At 41.8% G+C, this 27391-nt stretch overlaps 1 protein-coding gene across 1 annotated transcript in view; it reads right to left on the bottom strand.

Moving 5' to 3' along the window:
* PTPRQ (protein tyrosine phosphatase receptor type Q) overlaps nt 1-27391 on the bottom strand; it is a 377099-nt gene that overhangs the window by 50693 nt on the left and 299015 nt on the right. The window contains exons 50-53 of the mRNA XM_066589856.1: nt 15804-16026; nt 14803-14876; nt 9265-9364; nt 5564-5692 (exon numbers count right to left, since the gene is read on the bottom strand). Coding sequence (XP_066445953.1) covers nt 5564-5692; nt 9265-9364; nt 14803-14876; nt 15804-16026 — 526 coding nt within the window. The remainder of the gene's footprint in view (nt 1-5563; nt 5693-9264; nt 9365-14802; nt 14877-15803; nt 16027-27391) is intronic.

Below are 27391 nucleotides of genomic sequence, written 5' to 3'. Positions count from 1 at the left end.
GCGGGCACTACCACGTCAATCTTTTGATAGGATTACCAATGCTAACTGAACACTTGTACTCAGCTACAATATCTCCAGCAGTCCCATATAAATGAATGAAGCAATAGTGAGCATGCAAGACCACAGCTCTATTCATTTGGGGGCATTTGAGACCCCCATTCCTATGATGAGTGTTGGTTCAGGGTCTTTTGATGGGACAACCCCTTTAAAGGGGTTTCCAAGATTAGAAAAATATTGCTGCTTTCTTCCAAAACAGCGTCACACTTGTCTATGGGTTGAGTCTGGTATTGCAATGCACTTCCATTAAAGTGAATGTGGCTGAGCTGTAATCCCACATACAACCTGAAGACAGCAGTGGTGCTGTTTGTAGAGGAAAGCAGCTATGGTTTTTTCAAATGCTGGACAATCCCATTATGGCTTCCACTGATCTTGAGATGAAATATGTTGCAGTTGTATTGTCAGTGCAGAAGCAACCACACGTTTCATCACATCTTTGGTGAAGTTAGTGGAATCTTCAAGTGAGAGCATTTATGGATGCCAGACATCTACCAAAGGCATTCATGTAACATGTATGATTTTACACTTTATAGAAGTAATTTGTGGGAAATAACAGAAAATAAATGACGAAGCATATGCACTGGTCCACATGTGGAACAGGACAACTGGAGAATTGTGTCAAGTTTTAGTAATTTAAATTGCAGAATAGGGGCACTCAAGATTCCTCCCAAACTCCCAAAACATGCTGAAAGAGCAACTGGTCTTCTATAAAATTGGCTAATAGCATGCTTGAAATAGAAAATGTAGATTTTAGTGCCAATCTCTGTATAGTTCTATGGCATTAATTACTGAATGCATCACAAAACAAATGTGTGTCCCTCCAATTTAAGCTGTCCACATGTGCATAGAAATATATGAGTAACACAAATTTTATTTTTCAATTGCCTGTCCATATTATACAGTTCAAGAAAAAGTAAGTGAACCTTTTGGAATTACCTGCATTTCTGCATTGGTTACTAACAAAATGTGTCCTGATTGTGATCTAAGTCAATTATACATAAGCACAATCTAACTAAACTAATATCAAACAAGTAGTTGTATCATTTGTGCCTTTTATTGCACATATTGAGTAAATAGACTTTGGGCAGGGAGAAAAATTAAGTGAATCTCTGTGTTAATGACTTTTACAATGGTTGGTTTGAACTGGTACTTTGCTCATTAAATAAAGGCAAACAAGGCCTGCTTACTGATACATCTGTTTTTCTCATGAAAGACTGGTTAGTGTGAACCATGCCTTGACGCAAACAATTTTCAGAAAACCTCAGAAGATATGTTATACAGATATATGAAGCTGGAAAAAGCTACAAAAGTATTGCTAATAGCCTGGGTGTACATCAATCCACAGTTAGACAAATTATCTAAAACTGTTTCTACTCTCCCTAGGAGTGGGCACATTGTTAGGAACACTCAAGGAGCTCAATGGCCAATCCTGAAGGGGGTAAAAAGGAACCCAAGGGTAACAGAAGACTCAGCAAACTGCAAAAAGCTCTGTTCATGTGTCCACCATGGGAAATGCCACTGCTGTGGGGGAAAAAAAAATCAAACTTGAGGTCCTTTCTAAGTTTGCTGAAGATTATCTGGATGTTCCACAGTGGTTCTATTAAAATGGTCTATTGACAGATATAAAAAAAATGGGACTTCTCTCAATAAAAAAATAATTAAAAAATACAAAATAATTGGAAAAAAAAATTGAACAATAAAAAAAATGGGACTTCTTAAAACAAATGTACAGCACTGTTTTAAGGTTAAAAAAATACTGCACACCAACACCAAAACTGCATCCCAACTGTGAAGCATGAAGAAGGGGCCTTCATGGCTTGGTGCTGCTATGCTGCCTCAGAGCCTGATCACCTTGTGATAATTGAGAATATAAAGGATTCAAAATGTATCAACATTTTTCTTGGGAGAATATAAGGATCGAAGTCGAAGACCTCAATTTGAAGAGACCTGTGATGTAACAAGACAATGACCCAAATACACTCATTAATGCAGTAAAAAATGGTTAAAAAGAAGGAAGATTTGTATTTTGGAATGTCCTAACCTTAACCCTATCAAGATGCTGTGGCATGACCTGAAAATGTCCATGCACGTGGTAGGTCAGCTACCCTTGTCTGCCGACCTCTTGCTTTTCCTGGCAGATGCGAGCATCACTGTGCTCCTCCTACGTGAGCGGGCTCATAGCAGTGTACTTTCCATCAGTACTGTAGGAGTTAAAGGGGTTGTCTCGCGAAAGCAAGTGGGGTTATACACTTCTGTATGGCCATATTAATGCACTTTGTAATGTACATCGTGCATTAAATATGAGCCATACAGAAGTTATTCACTTACCTGCTCCGTTGCTAGCGCCCCCGTCGCCATGGATCCGTCTAATTCTGATGTCTTCTTGCTTTTTAGGACGCGCTTGCGCTGTGCGGTCTTCTGCCTGGTGAATGGGGCCACTCGTGCCGGAGCGCTGGTCAACGCGTCGTCATCGTAGCTCCGCCCCGTCACGTGTGCCGATTCCAGCCAATCAGGAGGCTGGAATCGGCAATGGAACGCACAGAGCCCATGGTGCAGCATGGGAGAAGACCCGCGGTGCACCATGGGAGAAAACCGCAGTGCATCCCTGGGAAAGGACCGGCGGCCATCTTTGGGAGAAGATTTTTTAAAGTCCTTATTTCATCGGATCGGTGAGTAGCAAGCGGTTTAAAAACCGCTTTAATTTGCTATTTTATGCCAGGGGGGTGACAGGGGGAATGGGGTAAGGTAAAATTTTGATGTTTGCCGCGAGACAACCCCTTTAATCCTCTTCAGTGCTCTCAGCCCAGCTGCAGGGTAATAAGCTCTTTCCCTGTCCTATTTAGCTGAGCATTGGTGTGAGTTTGTCTCAGTCACCTTGCAAAAGTCTTCTGCTTCTGAATCCTGTGTCTGCCCTGATTCTGGGACTTACTACTTGGATTACAATTGTATTCTGCTTGCCCTGACAGTTGACTGGATTTTCATTGTAGTTCAGACTGTTCATGGTGCGTTGGCAGCTGAGGGTTAGCAGCCAACTACACTGGGACTACTCCAGGAGGTAGCGGTTTCCCGTAGCAAAGTCCAGATCCCTATTCAGGAGTTAAAGGGTGAAAACCAGGGGAACCATCAGGATAACCCCCTTAGGATTAGCCCAAAGCCATAACTGGTTGGTCGGCACAGTGGGTCCACACCCGCTGTCCATAACAGCTTGGAAGGTATCCTAGAAATATTGTTGAACTGCAACACATTTGCAGGGAGGAATTGTTAAAGGGACCCCATCAATGTTCTGCAAATTTTATTCGTAACTGCAGGAAACATTTAGTAGAAGTCACTGCTGCTAAAGAGATATCTACAGATTACTAAATTAAAGGATTCACTTACTTTTTGTCCCTGTATTGTGAATGTTTACTCATTGTGCTCAATAAGACACGACCAGTACAACCATGTGTAAGGGCTTAGTCACATGGGCGCATCGGTGCCGTGTTACTGCAGGTAGAAGACGGCCGCACTTCAGGACGGACGTCTCTCTGCAGCGCCGGAGGAAAGAACGTGTAACCAGCTTCATTGCCGGTCATGTGTTCTTTCTTCAGCGCTGCGGGGAGTCATCCATCTAGAAGAACGGCCGTCTTCTTCCTGCAGTAAGGGCTCAGTCACATGGGCGCATCGGCGCCGGTGTACGGGTGACTATGCGCCCGTGTGACTAAACCCTAAGTGTGATTCTATGTGCTTGTTAGGGAAATTTTTAGCAGGTGTAGATTCCATTCCCAACCTATGGTAAAATGAAAATGTTGTATTCTAAATTTCTGCTATTCACAATTATTCCTTCAAAATTTGTACTTCTGTAAGTTTGTATTTTAGTTAATTAATTGGTTCTTTCTGCTCTGTCATCTGCTTCTGGTCTTGTGAAAGTTCACGTTATACTGCAGCTGTCTGCTTGCAATAAGTGGTTTATTAGGTGCCACATTAATTTCACTGTAATCTGTAATATTGCGCATGTAAAAAATAAGATTTTGCCATAGATAAAACATTTTGGAATAGATAAGACATTTACGTCTTATTTGCAATCAAGGAAGCTTATAGTATTTTCTTATTCATCCATTTATGGGTTCCCCTATTTATTACTACAATTCAGCAAACACGACTAAAGTTTTTTTTATTTCTTACATGCGTTTTATATACAGACATGAGTTCTTAGTTCTTTTTTAATACACACTTGAGAAAGCAAGTCTTTAGGCTTTTACTCATAAGACAAGATCTTGTTTAACAGCCCACCAGGTACTTGTTGAAATAGCTGCGTCCAGTATCATTCCACAACATTAACCCTGCTTACTTAGTTAGATCCATTAAAAGTCAATGATTCAGAGCACTGGGGCACTTGAAATGACCTTTCCATCAGGTGGTCATGAAGCAGGACTAATGTGTTCAGAGGAAGGCTATTCTAGTGCGTTTAATGTGACACTTAATATGTTTGCAAGGTTATAAGAAAGAAATAAACATTTACTACAATACATGTTATGTATTTGGATGTTTACGCCTTTTGTGTTAAACTGTTAATTTCTGTAATAAATATAGTAAATGATATCACTAATATTGATATATTATGAGTTCAATTCACATCATAAGGGTTTATTCATGTCGCATTGATGCTGCCGTTTTTGCGGCAACAACGGTGTTGACTGTTACATGTGAATAAGCCTTATACTGACCCTCCGGTCCCAAACAAACAAAGATGCCTGCATCACTTCTTTGACTACCTGATGTATATTGTGCATCAGTATGCATAATTAGTGCAAGACACAACAATTAGTTTGATTGGCCAGTGATGTCCACTTGAACACAATTGACCAATCAGAGCAGCATGTAGTATCTTAGACTACCGATGCCTACACAGTGTGCATCAGGTAGTCAGACAAGCGGTGTGGACATCTTTGTCTGGGATCGGAGAGTGACTTAAAGGCTTATTCATTAGAATATATAATATATAGAATCAGCAATCATATATTATAAAATCGAAGTTGGCCTTTAAGGTATAAATTTGGGGAACCAAGCTTAATAGCTGATTAGCACACAGGAAAAATCTTGACTAAAATTGAAATAAGTGGTTTAAGTGTATTATGGGCCAATTTATTCAGCCATGCCATATAACAGCTATGATGGTATATGTTCATACATAGTACGCACTATATCCTTAGTAATTTAGTAACATTTCCATGGTATTTGAGTATATAAATGTATTTTCATAAAATAACTTAGACAGAAGGGAAAAAAAGCAAAAAAAAACTGTACACTCTGGTGGTAAAATTCAATTTTAGTCTGCTGAGATAAAGAGAAGAACTCAGTTCAAAACTCTACTTATGGGGTTTGAAAGACACAGGTCAGCCTTTGAAAGAGGATATCACTGACCTGTATAAATAGGAGCAGGACAAACACTTCCAAACAAGTAAAGGTCATGGTGTGGTCATGGCTGGTGACCTCTTGGACTACTGTTTTGTCAAATGAGTGTTCTTACCGTGTTAATCTCTCATCCTTTAGTTCCAAGTCTGCCACCGTGATTAACTGGTCTAGTTTGAATTTAGTATCAATAATTTCGGCATCTCGTGGGGAGTATGTTCCACCCTCTTTTTGCTTCTGCCTAATTCTAAAGGAGAAAAAAAAACAAAAAAAAACGTATATTCAGATATGGAAACGTTGATAGATGAGTCTATGATAAGGACAGTAACAATGTTGATATCATAAAATACTTATACAATGCATCAGACCTAGACCTTGCAAGACAAAGCATCCTATCTTTTTGCCATGTCTTCTTCTTGATTACTTCTTGTGCCCTTTCACAGTCTTAACGCTTGTTTCCTCACAATATTCTCTTTCAGTTTTTTTCCTCTCATTACTTTCGGATTTTCTTTTTCCTCCTCCTGTTTCTTTTCACCTTGATCTGACTTGCATGTGAGCTTTATGTCACTTAGATACCCTACATATGTAGCTATATATCTTGAAACGCTTTCGATAAACCAATACAATAAGAATAAGAAAAAAGTACAACACCTTAAAGCCTCTCCTATTCTCTGGGAAGGAACCTTCAGGGAAAGATGTAGGATGGACACTAATGTCATTAGTGCTGGTCCGTAAAAGAGAAGGCTGAAGTGTCTCAGATCACCAAAGCACACTGTGTATAAAGTAGTTTGGAACCATTTTACATACATGAAGAGGGGACTGAGAATGGGACAAACAGTGGCAGCAACATTGAAAAAAAGGGCACCAGATATATCAGCTATACATTCTGCATGTATAAGAGAATTGGAACGTTGCATTAAAGACTAACTTCAATAAATTGAAATATAGTAGCCTTTTGGTGGGATCCTAAAACTGAAGGTTACATTGGATATTTTTTCCATTTTATGGTCAAGATATCATTTTTTATATTGAATCTCAACTGATACTTTTTCAAGCCCTTAGCTCAGCCTCAATAATGAAGTTTTGACTTTGCCCGTGTTTTTTACATCACAGTAAAAGGATTGATGACTTATTTTTCACCCTAATTCCCCCATCTCACAATGCTAACAAGCAGTAACTTTCACATTGCTTTACTGTTAAAATGTGGTTCCATTTGCCATTCTATGGAAGCTGGTCACATGGTGCTGGTGCTACCACATGGTATTGGTGCTGCAATGTTATCACTAAAGGTAATGACATTTCACTCAAGATGTGTATGCCAGTGGTTAAAACATCAGCATTGATGTGCTCATCGGGGCATGGTTTCAATTTTAGTTACAATAGGAGTCAAGGAGGGACAGGAAAAGGTAGATTTATGTGATCACATGCAGGGAAGGAGCTAGGTAGTGCAATGGAAGTAGAGTGAGAAGGCTGTGCTGTAGAAAAAGCTAGGGATTGTGGGAAATGTAGCTTGTTAGTGATGTGAACAGAAAACACACAGGGGCTGCAGAACATTGTAAATAACATATTGTTTATACTAAAAGGCATAATTGTGTTCACAAAAAATTTATAACATTTTATGGGTCTTCTTTTAATTTTTTTAGGGGTCCAGAAAACCCCTTTAGGGCTCAGTCAGATGAGCATTTTTTTCATGGATGTATAGGTCCATGAAACCAAAACACAAAACGTATGTATTAAAAACTTGTGACCGAAGCTTCAGACTAGTTTTTTATTCACACTTGTTGTGCGGTCACATGAAGGTAAAATACGCACATACAGTGAGTCCCCATTGAAAGCAATGGGAGAGGATGGATATACTTTGCTGCAGCTGTCACAGCCACAGCAGGGGATTCCTTGGATGTGAAACCCCTGGATGCTATCACATCCAGAGGCTTCACCTTGTTGTCAATGGGGCCGATGGCAGCAGCGCCGGCCACATTGAAAACACAGGAAGAAGATTGTGCTCCTCTGTCACAGCTGTGACAGCTCTGGCAGGGGATTCCTTCATCCCCACATCACTGAACATGAAGAAAAAAATAATAATAATACATCACCTAGAAGCGCTCCCCGGATCCCCGACTCTTCTTTTCTTCTTGTTCTTTTGGCCAGGGATTGAAAAATCCCCGCCTTCTGAAAGCGCTGACTCTGATTGGCTGAGCGCTTTGACCAATTACAGCCATTCAAAGTGCTCAGCCAATCAGAGGCAGCGGTTTCAGGGGTTAGGGATTTTTCAATCGCCGGCTAGAAGAACATGAAGAAGAAGAGTGCCAGTGACCCGGGGAGAACACGCACTGAAGCCAGACAGAGCTTCCAGGTGATGTATTATTTTTTTCCTGCAGCTAGGGCTTATTTAAGGGCTCTGACAGTAGAATTTCATACTGTCAAAGTTGTATCGATTCGCACGAAAATAGTTTTTTTGTGCGAATCGAAAAATACTGTCTTATTTTTTCCCGGAGCAAATTTTAAATGCATATAAAAATTGGTCATGTAACCGCTTTCCTTGGAAAGCATTGGTTCTAATTAGAGATGAGCGAATGTACTCGTTTCGAGTAATTACTCGATCGAGTACCGCCATTTTCGAGTAGTTCAGTACTCGAGTGAAAAGTACTCGGGGTCGCCGGGGGGCGAGGGCGCCGTGGGTGAGTGGAGGGTAGCAGCGGGGAACAGGGGGGAGCCCTCTCTCTCTCCCTCTCCCCCCCACTCCCCGCTGCAACCCCCCACTCACCCACGGCGCCCCCCGAATTTTTTCGCCCGAGTACGGAAGTACTCGAAAATCGCGGCATTCGGGCGAAAAAGGGGCGTGGCCGAGCACGTTCGCTCATCTCTAGTTCTAATAGATACATTATAAAAAAGCACCTATACATGCGTTTAAAATTCGCCCATCTGACTAAGTACTTAGTATATTGGTGTCAAGACTGAAATTCCTATAATGGAAATCACCAGGGAGAACTCAGCACATATTGAACTAGCAATGAATGTAATGAGAGTATAGTGATCACTTAGCTGATTCTATATCTCCAAAAGGGAACACCAAAACACCCAACACAAAACCTCTCTTGGTTAATCACTACAGCATATATTATGAATATGTCATAAACATTGCTAATAGCAAAGATGTTATTCTATATTGGAAATATTGTACACTGTCAAGAGCTGTTCAAAGATAGACATGCACTTTAAGGGCTTAGTCACATGGGCGCATCGGTGCCCGTGTTACTGCAGGAAAGAGACGGACGCACTTCAGGACGGACGTCTCTCTGCAGCGCCGGAGGAAAGAACATGTAACTGGCTTCATTGCCGATCATGTGTTCTTTCTTCTGCGCTGCGGGGAATCCTGAAGTACGGCCGTCTTCTTCCTGCAGTAAGGGCACAGTTACACGGGCGCATATTCATTTTTTTTTTTTTTTTTTTTAGAGAGAAGCAGAAGTCACCTAATTGATTTCTATGAATGCATATATACTAATACAAGATATTATAGCAGTCTATTCATTATAGAGTTATTACAGTATCTTAGGTTACAGAAATTTAGAAATGCAAAGTCATTGTCAAATATGAAAATGTCCCTTCTTTTGGGCTTTCCGACTTTGTGTATCATTTATTCTTGACTGTGAATGGCTCTGTAACTCTCCCATCACTGGAATATCTATCTCACTTTAACTAACAATATTTCCACTGTATCTACTTGCCATTTGTTTTCACATTCTTTTCTTTAGATTTACCAACTCCTTCCATAATAAAATACGATATGCATTAATGCATGCCAAGGAAAGGAGGTCTTACCTTGCAAAAGCATAAATTGCTGCCACCAGTAGAATCACAGAAAGCACACACAAGGTAACGGAGAGGATGATTTCTACAGCTCGCTCTGACAGTCCATCAGCTGGAGAGAAATAGTTGCAAATAAAAGAAACAAGGTGTTTTCAGAATAAGCCTGATTTACAGCCAGAACACTGCGCACTTGAGATTTTGATTCGCAACATGTATCAGACTAGCAAATGAAAGACAAATGTTTTAACTCGCACTGAGCACATCAACTTGATGAACTGGCAGATACTTCTTTCTAACAGCATTATGTATTTCATAGTAGGTATCACAGAGCTGTGGATGATTTTGTTATCTTGGTACTTGGAATCAAGTAAAACTGCCTTATGTACTTGTTGCAGGAATAGGAGAGGAAAAAAGGATTCAGCGCTCACGGGATCCGGGATAGATAATCCAATAGTCCAGTATAGAAATGGTATAAAGTATACGAACTTTTATTGCAACTAGAGATGAGCGAGCACCAAAATGCTCGGGTGCTCGTTACTCGGGACGAAATTATCGCGATGCTCGAGGGTTCGTTTCGAGTAACGAACCCCATTGAAGTCAATGGGCGACCCGAGCATTTTTGTATATCGCCGATGCTCGCTAAGGTTTTCATTTGTGAAAATCTGGGCAATTCAAGAAAGTGATGGGAACGAAACAGCAACGGATAGGGCAGGCGAGGGGCTACATGTTGGGCTGCATCTCAAGTTCCCAGGTCCCACTATTAAGCCACAATAGCGGCAAGAGTGCCCCCCCCCCCGCACTGTCAGCATAAAGATCGTTCTCCTCTGCCACAGCAGTAACAGCTGTGGCAGAGAAGAACGATGTTAGCCCATTGAATTCAATGGAGCCGGCAATACAGCAGGTTCCACTGAAAACAAAGGGCTGCCGGCGGGCGCGGGATGAATTGTCGGGAAGGGCTTAAATATAGAAGCCCTTCCCTGCAATTCATCCAGAAATGTGTAAAAATAAAAAAATATATACCGGCGTATAAGGCGACGGGGCGTATAAGACGACCCCCCAACTGTCACCTTATACGCCGGGAATACAGCGGAGCAAAAATTAAAAATCATTACTCACTTCCCCCGGCGTTCTGCGGCGCTGCTGCAGGATGTCGCTCCCTCCTGGTCCCCGGCAGAGCATTGCTTTCTGGACGCAGGGCTTGAAATCCCCGCCTCCAGAAAACACACGTGCCTTCAGCCAATCACAGCCAATGACAATGATGTCATTGAATGGCTGTGATTGGCTGACGGCGTGTGTTAGCTAATCACAGTAGCTTTCTGGAGGCGGGGATTTCAAGCCCTGCGTCCAGAAAGCAATGCTCTGCCAGGGACCAGGAGGGAGCGACAGCCTGCAGCAGCACCGCAGAACGCCGGGGGAAGTGAGTAATGATTTTTATTTTTTGCTCCGCTGTATTCCCGGCGTATAAGGTGACAGTTGGGGGGTCGTCTTATACGCCCCGTCGCCTTATACGCCGGTATATACTTACCTTGTCCCGGCAGACAGAGTTCAGCGCGGCCGGCCTACAGTGGGTGTGAAGGGGGTGTGAGTCAGACCTGCCCCCTGATTGGCTCAGCGCTGTGTCTGACTCACACCCCCTTCACACCCACTGCCGGCCGCCGCGGCTGAACTCCGTCTGCCGGGACAAGGTAAGTATATATGTATATATATTTTTATTTTAACACATTTCTGGATGAATTGCAGGGAAGGGCTTATATATTTAAGCCCTTCCTGACAATTCATCCCGCGCACGCCGGCAGCCCATTGCTTTCAGTGGAACCTGCTGTATTGCCGGCTCCATTGAATTCAATGGGCAAACATCGTTCTGCTCTGTCACAGCTGTTACAGCTGTGGCAGAGAAGAATGATTTGTCTTCTATATGTTCTCAATGGGGTCGGCGCTGCTGCCGCCGGCCCCATTGGGCGCATATAGAGAAGAGAACTATGGCCTAAGAAGGACCGTTGGGGTTCTTGATGCCTAAAATCACTCCTAACGCTCTCCCTATAGCAGCTGCGGCATCAACAGCACTTTCGCTGAACTATGTCAGAATGCATCTGTGGCGAGCTGCGGGCGGGCAGATTTTAATACTCGGGTGACACCTGATCTCGCCAGCCACTCACTGCAGGGGGGTGGGAACATCACAGGGGGAAGTTGTAATGCCTTCCCTGTCTTTCTATTGGCCAGAAAAGCGCGCTAACGTCTCAGAGATGAAAGTGAAAGTAACCCGAACATCACGTGGTACTCGTCTCGAGTAACAAGCATCTCGAACACCCTAATACTCGAACGAGTATCAAGCTCGGACGAGTACGCTCGCTCATCTCTAATTGCAACGCGTTTCGGCTTGCGCCTTTCTCAAGCAATACACTGGTATACTTTATATCATTTCTATACTGGACTATTGGATTATCGATCCCGGATCCCTTGAGCGCTGAATCCTTTTTTCCTCTCCTAATCCCTGGCTATGTGAAGACTCACGGCTGGTGAAGTCTTAACTGATTCAAGCTGACTCTTCGGTTTCCCGCTGGATCACGGATCGGGATTATGTTTATTTGCGTACTTGGATGTTAGGTGCCGGTGGGTCCCCTTGGGCATGGTGTGTCCCACCAGGCATCAGGTGAGTCTTTATATCACCTTTTTCTTATTGAAATCAAAAATAACGGAGCGCTGTTTCATCATTTGATCTATTGTTGTAGGAATAGTGATTCTTTAAACTTTACTTGTAAGCTTCCTATTTAAGATTTCTTCTGACTGGTTACGGTTAGAGATGAGCGAGCATACTCGTCCGAGCTTGATACTCCGAGTATTAGGGTGTTCGAGATGCTCGTTACTCGTGACGAGTACCACGCGGTGTTCGGGTTACTTTCACTTTCTTCCCTGAGAAATTTGCGCGCTTTTCTGGCCAATAGAAAGACAGGGAAGGCATTACAACTTCCCCCTGCGACGTTCAAGCCCTATACCACCCCCCTGCAGTGAGTGGCTGGCGAGATTAGGTGTCACCCGAGTATTAAAATCTGCCCCTCCTGCGGCTCGCCACAGATGCATTCTGACATTAGTTCAGGGAAAGTGGTATCTTGGTGGAGCTGCTATAGGGAGAGTGTTAGGAGTATTTTAGGTTTCAAGAACCCCAACGGTCCTTCTTAAGGCCATAGAAATCGCAGATCGCACCTATGTGCGATCTGCGATTTCTGTTCTCTTCTCTATATGCGCTCAATGGGGCCGGCGGCAGCAGCGCCGACCCCATTGAGAACATATAGAAGACAAATCAATCTTCTCTGCCACAGCTGTAACAGCTGTGGCAGAGAAGAACGATGTTTGCCCATTGAATTCAATGGAGCCGGCAATACAGCAGGTTCCACTGAAAGCAATGAGCTGCCGGCGTGCGCGGGGAAGAATTGTCGGGAAGGGCTTAAATATAGAAGCCCTTCCCTGCAATTCATCCAGAAATGTGTTACAATAAAAATATATATCGGCGTATAAGGCGACGGGGCGTATAAGACGACCCCCCAACTGTCACCTTATACGCCGGCAATACAGTGGAGCAAAGAATAAAAATCATTACTCACTTCTTCTGGCATTCTGCGGTGCTGCTGCAGGCTGTTGCTCCCTCCTGGTTTACGGCAGAGCATTGCTTTCTCTACGAAGGGCTTTAAATCCCCGCCTCCAGAAACACACGTGCCTTCAGCCAGTCACAGCCAATGACAATGATGTCATTGAATGGCTGTGATTGGCTGAAGGCACGTGTGTTTCTGGAGGCGGGGATTTCAAGCCCTGCGTCCAGAAAGCAATGCTCTGCCGGGGACCAGGAGAGAGCAACAGCCTGCAGGAGCACCGCAGAACGCCAGAAGAAGTGAGTAATGATTTTTATTCTTTGCTCCACTGTATTGCCGGCGTATAAGGTGACAGTTGGGGGGTCATCTTATACGCCCCGTCGCCTTATACGCCGGTATATATTTTTATTGTAACACATTTCTGGATGAATTGCAGGGAAGGGCTTATATATTTAAGCCCTTCCCGACAATTCATCCTGCGATCGCCGGCAGCCCATTGCTTTCAGTGGAACCTGCTGTATTGCCGGCTCCATTGAATTCAATGGGCAAACATCGTTCTTCTCTGCCACAGCTGTTACAGCTGTGACAGAGGAGAATGATCTTTACGCTGACAGTGCAGGGGGGGGGGGCCCACTCTTGCCGCTATTGTGGCTTAATAGTGGGACCTGGGAACTTGAGATGCAGCCCAACATGTAGCCCCTCGCCTGCCCTATCCGTTGCTGTGCCGTTCCCATCACTTTCTTGAATTGCCCAGATTTTCACAAACGAAAACCTTAGCGAGCATCGGCGATATACAAAAATGCTCGGGTCGCCCATTGACTTCAATGGGGTTCGTTACTCGAAACGAACCCTCGAGCATTGCGAAAAGTTCGTCCCGAGTAACGAGCACCCGAGCATTTTGGTGCTCGCTCATCTCTAGTTACGGTACATTAAATGTTTACATTCAGATTCCTGTTAAAGGTACACTAAAAATGGTGGTAAATAAATACGAAATATAAAAATGAGTGATGAAAGCAAACAAAGGATATAAAGAGGGAATTTATTACTGCTTCTAGGTCAGAATTTTGGCATTAAAAAGTCGCAAATGTTGTCATAAAGCCCACTTCTGACAAAATTTGTGGCTTTTCTTGTTTATGCCCAGGCTATGACACTTTCCTAAAAAGGGGATGTCACTGCCAGAAACTGGCAGAAATTATGCCAAAAATGTACGCCTAGTCAGACCTGCCATACAATGTTGTGTAGGTGCACAGAGATGCCGAAATGTGCCTCTTCATGTATTAGGTGCATCCTGCGCCGGGGAAACTAATACCAAGATCGGCATTCAGTACACAACCAAGGTCATACACACTATAAAGACAGACTATGCAACTTCTATGGGTCCTTTGGAGAGGGCAGCCTAACTCTCGTTTGTGCCATCCTCTTTGCTACTGGGTAACATGATACTCAGCAAGACTGCTCTCATTGTTAGCAAACGAGGAGGGAGAGAATTTGCCCAGAATTCTTGAAAAGGGGGGGAAATGACAGGCCCTTCTGTTCTGGGTGGCAAAACCTGAAACTATAACGGGCGGCACTTTATGATCTCTGTTATGGAGTTCCCTCTCTTTCATGTACACCACTGAATGTTACTACCCACATGCTGATATCTCAATGACATAACTGGCTAATGAATCATCTCTGAGAGGCAAAAAACAGCTTTTGATTCATGCGGAAAAATCTCTGAGATTGTTATGAAGCTTCTCTATTAAATGGCACAAATCTCGTTCCATTGTTGTGCATGGCTAAAAAGTTGAACTGTGTATGGCGGATCTAACTGTGCAAGCCAAAATCAGCACAATAGAATGCATTAACAAATATAAACATCATTTATCCCCAAAACAATTGACTGGTCAATTAATTAATTAATGGCAAATGCAAGAATAGTCAGTAATTCTAAATGCAAGCAAATATACAGAATTGATTTCTTTACCTAAGGTTTTCACGACCTCAGAGTATTCTGAATCTGTAAATTGTCCTTTAATGTTTATGGCTCGAAATTTAAACCTGTGCAGAAGAAAACAAAGTTAAGAAACTAGAATAATGTCACATGGTTTAAGGCGAAACCATAAAAACAGAGCATATTGTATGATATTGTGGCAATTATATTTAAAAAGATGTAAAGAATGGTTGTGCCCAAAGAAGACCCTGTCTCCATTAATTAAAGCTAAACCTATTGAGAATTTAGGCAGTGAGAGTGCCACCAAAAACTCAGAGGTAGAGAATATGTCTGCCAGTTTTGCCTGTTAAATATAACAGATTTGGAAATCACTAAAATCCCATTCATTAAATGTTAAATGGATTGTTAAATATATTTAAAAAAACATTAATAATAATATATTTTTGAGAAAGTAAGGAGGAAAATGTACCAATCTGGACCACCGTAAATTAGCCAGGGTGAAGAGTAAACAGGGATTAATATAAATACTATGATGGCAGGCCTGGAATCATTCCATAGGCCTCTGGCTGCCATGACCAGCATTTGGCACCCCACAATCATATTACAGGGGAAGTGATCAGGGCAAAGAGAGAGAACTCCCTCCCTCTGTCTAACCACTTAGATGCAATACTGACTGCAACATCTAAGTGGTTAAAAGGAGCCAATTGGAGTAATCTCTGATCCCAGCCACTACAGGTTGGTATTTGCTCTGTAACACCCATATAGATCCATCAAAAGTTGGTAAGTGGTTCAATCACTAAAAACATATACAATGCTCGTCATTGCTAAATTACATTCACTATGCCAAAGCTTGTTATTTCACTATAAGTATTTGTGAGATTATGAAAACAAGGCAGATTTCTTACAGAAACAGTGCCACTTTTGTCCTTGGGCAGTGTGAAGTAATGTCATACACATCAAACATTTTTATGTAGCTATGTTAAATGCAGCTTTGATTATACAAACTACTTCAAATCTTTTGCTGAGAAACGTACAAGTACTGTTTTTTTGGCTTCAGGGGTCCATTGCAGAATTTCTCTTTATTGTCTTGTAGCATACATGTATTGTCAGCTCCAATGACATACACTTCCTGTTTGCTGAAGAAACGGTTTGTCCCATCTGGACATGATGGATTTGGAAAACCTTCATTTGTGAAATATGGTCTTGGTTTTTGGAAATAAGCTTCGTGCCACTTAGTGATATTCCCATCATGTTGAGCTGCAAGGCATAGCGAAAGAATGTGAGATGAATTCATTAAACAAATAACTCAATGTACCAAGAGAATATTGTAAAAAGACTCACAGAACTAGGTTACTAACACTGGGGCACATCGGACACGTGCTAAAACACTTTAGAGCTTTCTCTCCAAAGACTGAAAACCACTTTGGTGGTCCTTTGTGCTAATTTATGGGCCAAATGCCAAATGATAAAACTAACAATATATCTAACATTGTTCGGAAAATAGTTAATTTACAACATAGTGAAATAAGGAAAGTGCCAAAAAATAGTCACAATTCTTTATATTTTTTACATAAAGGTCAAATACCATGTATTTATTTGGTATCAATTTTCAAGTTTTTTACTTCATTGAGCTGCTCATACTCTCAAAAACATTTGGCATAACAATGCAGTGTTGCATCCCCCTTTATCTGGACTTGTTTCTTAGGGTTCGCGAGTAGTTAGTCAGCTATCTCTTGTCACCGTGTTGGTGGCCATGTGACTGCCACTTACAGTAACTCTTTGGAAAGATTATTCAGACGATTTTCATCCTATATAAAACCACCAACACTTGTATAATATACAGATGTAATCTTTCTTATCTTGACTCGCTTGGGACGCTATGTCGTTATAGTAGTGAATCTGTGCTATTTGCAGTAAAAAAAAAATAAGATAGGTGATAAAAATCTGAAAGGTAAAGTCTCACCAAAACGACCCTCACTAATCAAGAGAATAGGGGTATTGTGTGCCCCTTTCATCATCACTGCACCCTCTGCAATGAGGAGGAACTTGAATGGAGTGGTGGCCAAGTATGTGCATTGCCACTCCATTCTACTATATGGGACTAATGGAGATAGTCAAGAAGAAGCACTTAGCCCTCTATGGTAGCCCAACTGAAATGAATGGAGTGGTAGCCTGGCTGCTGCTCCATTCAAGCTCCTCCTCACAAAAGGAAGTGCAGTGAGGAGGAAAGGGGCACAGTACCCCCATCCTCTGCATTAGTGAGGGTCGCTTCGGTGAGACTTTTAACCTTTCAGACTTTCAACAACAGCAACCATTAAATATATATTTTAATTCAATTAGACATTTAGTGAGTATACAAAACTCATTGCCCTTCTTATGTGCTAAAGATATTTTTTATGCTAGGTCATCAATGTGTGGAAATTAGAGGTATGATGGAGCCTTGTTGTTTGGAAAACCCAAGGGACGGGCTTTGTTGCTTGCTTTAGTATTGCAGCCCTTTAATACTTATTCCCTTCTGTGACATATATGTACATCACAGAGGTGTGGGCTGCATATGAAGCGGGCTTGAGAGCTTAGCCCACTCCATACCCTGCGGATGTTTGAAATAGCTGACGTCTGCCACAAACAGCCACGTATGCCTGTTTGGTAGCTTAAAATCCTGACTGTGGCATGTAAGCTGTCAATCAGAGGGGGGTGTCCCACCTCTGACTCACCATCACACCCTCTTTATGTGATAGAAGGGTGACAATGGTTGTCAGGGTAGCTCTGGACTTACCAAAGGCTCACCCTCTAACAGGACTTGCAATATAAGCCAAACCAGAATCTTCTCCACAAGACAAAAATGCCCATCTGCAGACAGCTGTTTGGGGGATTCTTTGTCCTCATCAATGTGGAGCTGGAAGAGAGACCGCTTTGCACTCTAGCCAAGAGACATTAATCCTAAACAGGGTACCTCCCCCCTCACCCTATTAACTCAGATGTCCCTAGGGTATAGGAAAAAGTTTTTTCTAAACTAGACCACCCTCTTAACTAATATATATGGTGCGTGAAAAGAGAATGAATATGACCATTTTTTGTCCATGTTAAATTGACTTATGATGGGAAATCTTCACACTCTCCATTGGGAGCACGCAGCATAAGGAATTGTCAAAGACAAGATATATAGGTTAACTCTGGTTATATAAAATGTTATGAAATATGAACTTTTTAGTTAAAATGCAACTTTAAGAAAAAAATAAAGAAGGAACTGAGTTATATTCATAAATGGCACATTATCCACTAATGTTTTAGGTATCTCCTTTGTTTCTCCAGTTTATAGTCGTTGTGTAGAAAACTCTCCAGGGACTTAAGTTCTCAATTACACTTTGTCTCAAAGCCATGACCTGTATACCTTAGTAGTGGTGCAAAGGTTAAGTTTAAGTTTAGAGAGATTAGCAGTTTTATGCCTGTTTCTTAATTGCTAAGACTGTCTGGCATGTACAAGCAAGAGCACTGGTACATGATATGCCTACATATACTGATTAAATTAATACTATTTATGATGCTTTGTAATATCTCATGAAGAAATACCAATCTTTACTATGTGGCTGATCATTAAAATGAAAGTAGTGCTTGTATTCTACTTACATGCCTGACAGTTTAACCTGAAATTTCCCACAGTCCTACAATTGGGGGTGAACTTTTGAAAAGTTTGGTTCATCTGATTTGCTGAATTTTGGGGAAAAAGTTTGGTTTGGTCCAAATTAGCGAGAATTGAACCAATAAAAATGATGCCAGCCAAACGGGGTCCAGTGGCTAACACAGTTGCCTTGCAGTGCTGGGTTCCTAGGTTCAAATCTGACACCTTGATGGAGTTTGTATGCCCTTCCTGTGTTTCATAATCATCATCTTTATTTAACTCCATGCAAATGTTGCCCTTGGTCAGATTAGAACCTAGCACCCCAGTGCTACAATGCAGCAATGCTAACCACTGAGCCATCATGCTTCTTCCTCCTTCTCCTCCTCAATAAATGCATATATAATATACATAAGGGTGAATATTATGAATAAGAAACCTACAAAACATAAAGAGAACATATACTTCATGCAGATGTTGTTAGATTTGAACAGCGCTAACCACTGAGCCACAAGAGAAGAGTCACCACCGCCACTGGGTTCGGCTGGCATGTACCACCGGAGGTTCGGGTTTGCCACAAAATGGACTTTTAACAAAAAGTTCGACCCAGAACACTACCCATGACACATAAGAAGACACCATTATTGTAAGTGGAACTTAATAGATGATTGCCTGTAACAGATTTTGCATTATCATGATCAAAGTTTTAGGTATAAAACTAATGGCTGTGATACTGCTAATAGAACTGTGCTATGCAATTGCAAGTTCCCTAATAAGGAAAAAGGCAAAATTTGACTTTATGCAAAGTTTAGCTATTAAAGGCCTCCCTTTGAACAAGGGTTTATTTAAATTGAATTAGACAATTAATTTAAAAGTACTCTCCTAGTACTCTAGACCTTCTAGAGACATAAGTGGAATTAGTTTATCAACCTTTCACTGAAAGTGGGGGACAATTTCTAAAGAATTAAAGAACGCATTAGCGACACGTGAAAAGATCGCACCCAAACCAATGGTTTCCTACAGAAGCGTTTACACAAAACGCTCGCATCTGCAAAAGATAGGACATGCGAGTACAAACTTCATTCAAACGTCCGAATTTGAGAGATAATCGTTACATGAAAATGCAGCCATCGGGCACTTTTCGTTTATACAATGATTTTAAGGTGAACTTAAAATCCATCATTCAGCTACTGGAGATAAAGCTGTTTGCTTTATCTGTTGGTAGACAGCAGGCTGTTATCTCCGCAGGGAGCCAGCAGTTACTTGTATTCTGCCTGCACCCTCAATGAGAACAATGCAGCCTTGCACACAGCTGAGTGTGTGAATAATCACACTGGGATCTGCAAACAGCTGGTGGAGGCCCATTTACATGCAAATGAAGATGATTAGGTGTTAATGGCCATCAATGGTACTCAACAGTTCATGCAAAAAGATTGCTAAACTTTCAATCTTTCAATGCTTTGAAAGATTATCTTTGTGTGTAAATGGGTCTTAAGAAATTCAACATGCCTCATCTTTTGTTCCCCTAGGTGTGCCTTACTCCCCTCCTCTACTGAAAAGAATCATTCACATACATGTTTATAGCAGAATCAGGAGAAATATTGGTAAAAATTGGTCAAAAAGGCATTTAGCCAAAAACTATGTTAAATGTTTGTCCAGCGTTAACCCAGAACCAAATCTGAGAGGAAGGCAGCTGTATATGTAAGCGCATGCATATAAGAGGAGAACATTCAAATGCTATGCAAATTTGGTCCTGGTCAGATTTGATGTTGACTATGTTCAGGGCAATGTACTTTTATATTTAAATCATTGGTACTCATCCTGTGGTCTGGCAGCCACATGTAGGGTGATCCCCCGTTACAGAGTATTCGACTTTTCACTTCGTGACTGCAAACAGAGCAAAATGGGACCTCATTATCCCGATAGGTGGAAGTCTCAGAAAATGAAACCCTACTAGAGATGAGCGAGCATACTCACTAAGGCAAACTACTCGAGCGAGTAGTGCCTTATGCGAGTACCAAAAGATTCGGGTGACGGCGGGGAAGACCGGTGAGTTGCGGGAGTGAGCAGGGAGGAGCGGGGGAGGGGGGAGAGGGAGAGATCTCCCCTCCGTTCCCTCCCGCTCTCCCCTGCCGCTCCCCGCCTCCCCCCGGCACACGAATCTTTAGAGACGAGCGGTCAAGTACTCGCATAAGGCACTACTCGCTCGAGTAGTTTGCCTTAGCGAGTATGCTTGCTCATCTCTAAACCCTACCTATTCGTTTTTTACAGCATATAATATAAATATAGTAAAGAAAAAATTTTTTAATCAAAAACATAACACTAAAAAGACGCTAAAATCATCATTTTAATTTCTAAAAATTGCTTTATTATGGGAAAAAAAAACACATTTGGTATTGATGTGTGAATAGCAGCTCATTGTATAGTAGAAAATGTGTAAAAATTATATAAAGTTGGTAATTACTGTAAGGCCTCGTTCAGACGAGCGCTGTTTTAGCGCTTGAGAGGTACGTGAAAAGAGCGCTTCTATAGGAACCAATGGTTTCCTATAGAAGTGTTCACATGAGCGCTTGTTAGCTGCGCTGTCTTATCTTTGCTGCGTGCTTTCCATAGGCTCCTGTGGAGCTTTGAAAGCACACACCTCGCATCATGTGAATTGGCTACTTCATGTAGCTTGTAGCCCATTCATGCAATTTTTTCAGCACTATAGCAGCACTCTTTTTTCACTGCTAACAGTGCAAAAACAACACTCTTCTGAAAGAACCCTAATTGTATAATTCCACAGAATGAAGTTACATGTCATTTATACTGCATTGTGAAGGCAGTTAAAAAATATAAAAAAACAATTCCAGAACTTATGTCTTGTTCACCCTTCCTCCTGAAAAATGGTATAAAAGTGACCAAAATTCATATGTACCCCAAAAATACGGCTTGCCCAACAAAAATCGTATAGGAGCCCTAAAGAGTGGGTCATCCCAACAATGTGTCTCTTGGACCATAAAAGGTCTTGTATTCCTGAGGTCCAGTATATAAATAAAGAAACCATTCCAATAAATATACATGCACCTTGCTATAGACCTAGCCACTAGAATGAAGGCATCCACTGCTTTCATTGCATCCAGACAACTGGAAACCAATGTAAAATAGAAATAAGGATTGTGTTCAGATTTTTTCAAGAACATCAGTACAGCAGTGTCTAGTGACACAGGGTCAGCGGGGTTCGAGGACAGAGAGACCAGTTTGGTTAGGAAATAAAACAATATTGCGGAACTGAATAGAAACCTAATCCAATCCCTTGAGTCTTGGATTTAAGCAAATAATGCTTCAATCATCCTGGCACTAGAAAGGTCAGGGCTCCGAATATTCAATGTGTCTACAAACCTGATAATAATTATGATAAGAAATACTGGGTCATCAGTGGGTCATTAGAGGTAATTATAAATTATTGTGAGGAAGAAAACAACTACAATCTATAAGGAATCATGGTTACACTAAATCCCTTGGATCTGCCACAGAGAACCAAAGGAATTTACCATCTGTGATATCTGTCTGGGCTTTCTTCTAATAGCTCAAAACTAAAGCAAAGTGAAGAACAGTGGCACTAGAGACATACAATAGTGATTAATTTAAAGTAGGCCAGCACAAAACATGGCCCAAGGGCCACATGCGGTCCAGCATAGGATTTCTGGCAGCCCATAGGCTATGACATGACTATGATGTCAAGAGGCTGGTCACTAGCTTCTTGATATCATAGTCATGTCACAGTCCGCGGCACAGTCATGTCATGCAGGTCGCTACTTGCAGTAAACTAAACTTTAACGCAAGCGGCTAGCATGACATGACTGTGCAGGGTAAAGGACCTTCAGTGAATGACAGTCATGTGACCGGGCACACTGCGCCGCACACGGCTGGGCACATGACTGTCACTCAAGTCAGGGAAGATCCTGTAGGCCTCGGGAACAGCAAAGTGGCAGAATCTTCAACCTGTACTAAAGTATTTGGAGCCATGTTTATGCTTCCATAAGTGCATTCTAGGGTAAAAGTTTTATGTAACCTGGGCTTTTTTTAGGTTCCTAAATATATATAGTGCAGCACACACATTCTGTGTTTAAATGGCAGCATGCACCAACTAAGGTCCATGCTCATATCTATTCGCTACCAGACAGAACATCCTGGAGTTTGCAAAATAATTTAATCATTAAGCTATAAATTAGGTTTTTAGTGACTTAAGGTCCATTTACACATGACGAATGTTGGGCAAACGATGCCCAACACTCGTCCCTGAGTCTCTGTGCTCCTGTGCTCCTGCAAGGGAGCTAGGTGAGCTGTCTTGCTCACAGAGCGGCCAGCAGGGGGCGGGCAGTGCAGGAGATTTCTCTCCTCTCTCTCCCCCGCCCCTCTCCATTGACATAACACAGTGGCCGTTCACTACTGCACGCTGTTATAACTGAACGATGAGCTCATTGCTCATCGTTTATGCTGCATAAAAGATCAACGATGAGCTCATCGCTCATTGTTAAGTTTAAACAGCCGCCGTTCAGTAGTGAACGGCCGCTTTGTTATCTCAACGGAGAGGGGCGGGGGAGCGAAAGGAGAGAAATCTCCTGCACTGCCCCGCCCCCCTGCTGGCCGCTCTGTGAGCGAGACAGCTCTTCTAGCTCCCATGCAGGAGCACAGAGACACAGGGACGAGTGTCGGGCATCGTTTGCCCGACATTCATCCCATGCAAATGGACCTTTACTTACAAAGTGAGCTGCTAAAAACTTATTTGCGGCCCCAATAAATTTGCCGATTTATATTCTGTCCCCTACCTACTGCCCAGTTGTGCAGGCCTGATTGAAAACCATATTCTTTTGTTAGAAGGTTTTATAATCTACTGCTCTCTTTCTGTTAACATTTGCTCAGAACAGATTTCAAAAATAAAAAGTGTGTGATTGTAGATATAGGAATTTACACCGAAGCTATTAAAGGAATCCAGCCAGCAGAGTAATACATAAAGTCAGAAATATTAGAACATGCCTCCTGTCGACTTGCAGGACTGATAATCCCAGCTAATGTTCTGCAATACAAATAACAAGGAGAGTGGTACATTAGGGTTTAAGAATTAGTTCACCTAAGTGGGTCTGCCAATCCCCCATGTCAAAATAAAACTCAGAATAGAATGGTTTAAAAAAGCAGGATATAAGGTGAACAAATTACTCCGTATTTAAAATGTGAAGCACAAGATCAGAAATCTTAGAAAATAAACTTCCATCTGGAGATATAAAGTTCAAGGAAATACTTAATGTAATGTCAATGCAAAGCGAAATTTATGGAAAAAGCTACTATTGATATTCACATATATTTATACATTTCTGGAGGTTTGCACTATGAAGGCAGACATTATGCTGGGCTTCCTGACACTAATTCTATAGTGAGCCACTGCCCAGCTAAAAAAGGCTGCCGCCACAGTCATTAGGCATTGGGGAGCCTGAAGCTGTCATGTCTTTAGACCATCTTCATAAATGGCCGAAATGCTGGAATCGCAGCGGAAACTTTGCAGTATTTACCGGACAAGGCATGAGAAGGAGGTTTTTTTAATTCTTGTTCACATGCTGTGAAAAATTTCCGCAACAAATCTCCGACTTTTTGGAAAAACGCAGTGCCTTCTAAATCTGCAGCATATCTCTTTATGCTGCAGATTTCTAACCTTGAAATTCAAGGTTTATAATCTGCAGCATATCAGCAATTAAAACGAGGCCAAATCTACACCATTTAGGTGCGGCTTTCACTACTGTGAATTTAAAGCGTATGTACCGCGAGTTTTCCACTGTGGAAAGCCTTCAAACAATACGTGCCATATGAAGGTGCCCTTAAAAAGATTTTACAATTTCAAAAAAAAATCTTTTATGTGCCTCATTAGGAAATGATAAATTGTTAGAATAGGGTATGCCACTCTCAGAGCCCTATTGAAATAATGAATGTCCACTGAGTTCGGTGTTTCTTTCCCTGCAACCAAAGGGGTTCCATCCACAATATGAACCAACAATGTGAAAATTGTTTAATAATTTTTATATATTTTGAAAATAAATATTCATTCTTGACTAGAGATGAGAATATAATTCACAGAGGCAGAGGGATATAGAAGAAAGGCTTTCTCAAAATATTCACTGGGTATATCCCTTAAAATATAACTTTTATTAATCAATAAATATAAAATGATTGGGCCTCACAAAAAACAGACAAACTGGAACTAACAAACACAGAGCAAGAATTTTAAACCCTGGAAAAGGACCAGAGAAAATACATGCAATTGACACCTCTATTACAATGCAGAAGTATCCTGCAACGTGAGACACTCTAATGCACTCTTTTTCAGTCACCATTGGGGATGGATGTCACCCAATAAAGATTAGAGGACCATATTAGGATGCGTCCTTCACAAAAAGATGAAAGGAGGATGATCGTTCCATCAAGGTAAGTGGTTTACGGAACTCCTCCAATGGTGACGTACATTCGGGCTCCTATTGTGTCTCATCAACAAGGATCAAAATTATTAGAGGTGAAATGACAAGAGGCCACCAGGCCTATGTCTTCTTAGTACACAAACCCTCTTAAATAAGAGATAAAATCTGGTTCTTGACCAGGTAACTGCCCTATCTGGATAATAGCACCGGGCTAAAGATGCTGAAACTGTAGGACACCAGCAGCAGCCTATGATAGGTCCTTGTCCGTGATGAAAAAAGAACTGTATATAGTTTCGTTTAGAATGGACAAACCACAAGCAAAGCTTCTGCTGATGCCCCCCGAGAAAAAATACACAAGTGGCTGATAGACTATCAACCACAGGTTATCAATCAATGAAAAATCAAATTCTGCTAGAAATAACCAGAGAACCACCATTAAGGTACTGATGCGTTCTCATGCAGAATATAGCTTCAATAACCATTCAGGACGAGATTCAGAAAAACCTTCTGAGAGAATTATTAATGCAGAAATGGTTCGTACTGGTTCAAGGCGTTTCTGTCATACACAGACTCATCAGGAACCGTAATCTATGATGGTGTCATCAAACACAAAAATGTCCTTGGTAGTTATAACGTTTCTCTAATCTATGATACAAAGGTGCCATACACTGAAAATAATGCTGTTATCAGGCAATGAATATGAAACCCTGAACTTCCCTAAGTAGTTAAGTCCTCCTAGATGAGAAGAGGAGGAATTCGCTCCTCTAGATAGACCTAACCAGATTAAAACGGGACACTAAAATAGAAGATAACGCGTCCCAAATAACCCAAAAATTGATTAAACCCCTAAAAAAGGGGAGTTTTGGGATAGAAATGACAAACTGGGAACAATATCCACAGAAAACCAGCAACCCCACGATATGTGGAGAAAGCTTCTAACAAAAAGGTAAACCCTAATCCGGTAGGAGACAGAGCAAAAAGTAGGAAGAAAAGAGTGAGAACAGCAGCTCCTGTCTTGATGGTCTACCATCAAGACAGGAGCTGCTGTTCTCACTCTTTTCTTCCTACTTTTTGCTCTGTCTCCTACCGGATTAGGGTTTACCTTTTTGTTAGAAGCTTTCTCCACATATCGTGGGGTTGCTGGTTTTCTGTGGATATTGTTCCCAGTTTGTCATTTCTATCCCAAAACTCCCCTTTTTTAGGGGTTTAATCAATTTTTGGGTTATTTGGGACGCGTTATCTTCTATTTTAGTGTCCCGTTTTAATCTGGTTAGGTCTATCTAGAGGAGCGAATTCCTCCTCTTCTCATCTAGGAGGACTTAACTACTTAGGGAAGTTCAGGGTTTCATATTCATTGCCTGATAACAGCATTATTTTCAGTGTATGGCACCTTTGTATCATAGATTAGAGAAACGTTATAACTACCAAGGACATTTTTGTGTTTGATGACACCATCATAGATTACGGTTCCTGATGAGTCTGTGTATGACAGAAACGCCTTGAACCAGTACGAACCATTTCTGCATTAATAATTCTCTCAGAAGGTTTTTCTGAATCTCGTCCTGAATGGTTATTGAAGCTATATTCTGCATGAGAACGCATCAGTACCTTAATGGTGGTTCTCTGGTTATTTCTAGCAGAATTTGATTTTTCATTGATTGATAACCTGTGGTTGATAGTCTATCAGCCACTTGTGTATTTTTTCTCGGGGGGCATCAGCAGAAGCTTTGCTTGTGGTTTGTCCATTCTAAACGAAACTATATACAGTTCTTTTTTCATCACGGACAAGGACCTATCATAGGCTGCTGCTGGTGTCCTACAGTTTCAGCATCTTTAGCCCGGTGCTATTATCCAGATAGGGCAGTTACCTGGTCAAGAACCAGATTTTATCTCTTATTTAAGAGGGTTTGTGTACTAAGAAGACATAGGCCTGGTGGCCTCTTGTCATTTCACCTCTAATAATTTTGATCCTTGTTGATGAGACACAATAGGAGCCCGAATGTACGTCACCATTGGAGGAGTTCCGTAAACCACTTACCTTGATGGAACGATCATCCTCCTTTCATCTTTTTGTGAAGGACGCATCCTAATATGGTCCTCTAATCTTTATTGGGTGACATCCATCCCCAATGGTGACTGAAAAAGAGTGCATTAGAGTGTCTCACGTTGCAGGATACTTCTGCATTGTAATAGAGGTGTCAATTGCATGTATTTTCTCTGGTCCTTTTCCAGGGTTTAAAATTCTTGCTCTGTGTTTGTTAGTTCCAGTTTGTCTGTTTTTTGTGAGGCCCAATCATTTTATATTTATTGATTAATAAAAGTTATATTTTAAGGGATATACCCAGTGAATATTGACTAGAGATGAGCGAGCATACTCACTAAGGACAATTACTCGATCAAGCATTGTCCTTAGCGAGTACCTGCCCGCTTGGAAGAAAAGGTTCGGCTGCCGACGCGGGTGACAGGTGAGTTGCGGCAGTGAGCAGGGGGGAGCGGGGGGAAGAGAGGGAGAGAGAGATCTCCCCTCCGTTCCCCCCTGCTCTCCCCCGCCGCTCCCCGT

This window comes from Eleutherodactylus coqui, chromosome 2, assembly GCF_035609145.1.
Source record: "Eleutherodactylus coqui strain aEleCoq1 chromosome 2, aEleCoq1.hap1, whole genome shotgun sequence".
In the NCBI taxonomy this organism is placed as follows: domain Eukaryota; kingdom Metazoa; phylum Chordata; class Amphibia; order Anura; family Eleutherodactylidae; genus Eleutherodactylus; species Eleutherodactylus coqui.
The sequence above is the reverse complement of the archived record's forward strand: the minus strand, read 5'-3'. Positions and strand labels throughout refer to the sequence as shown.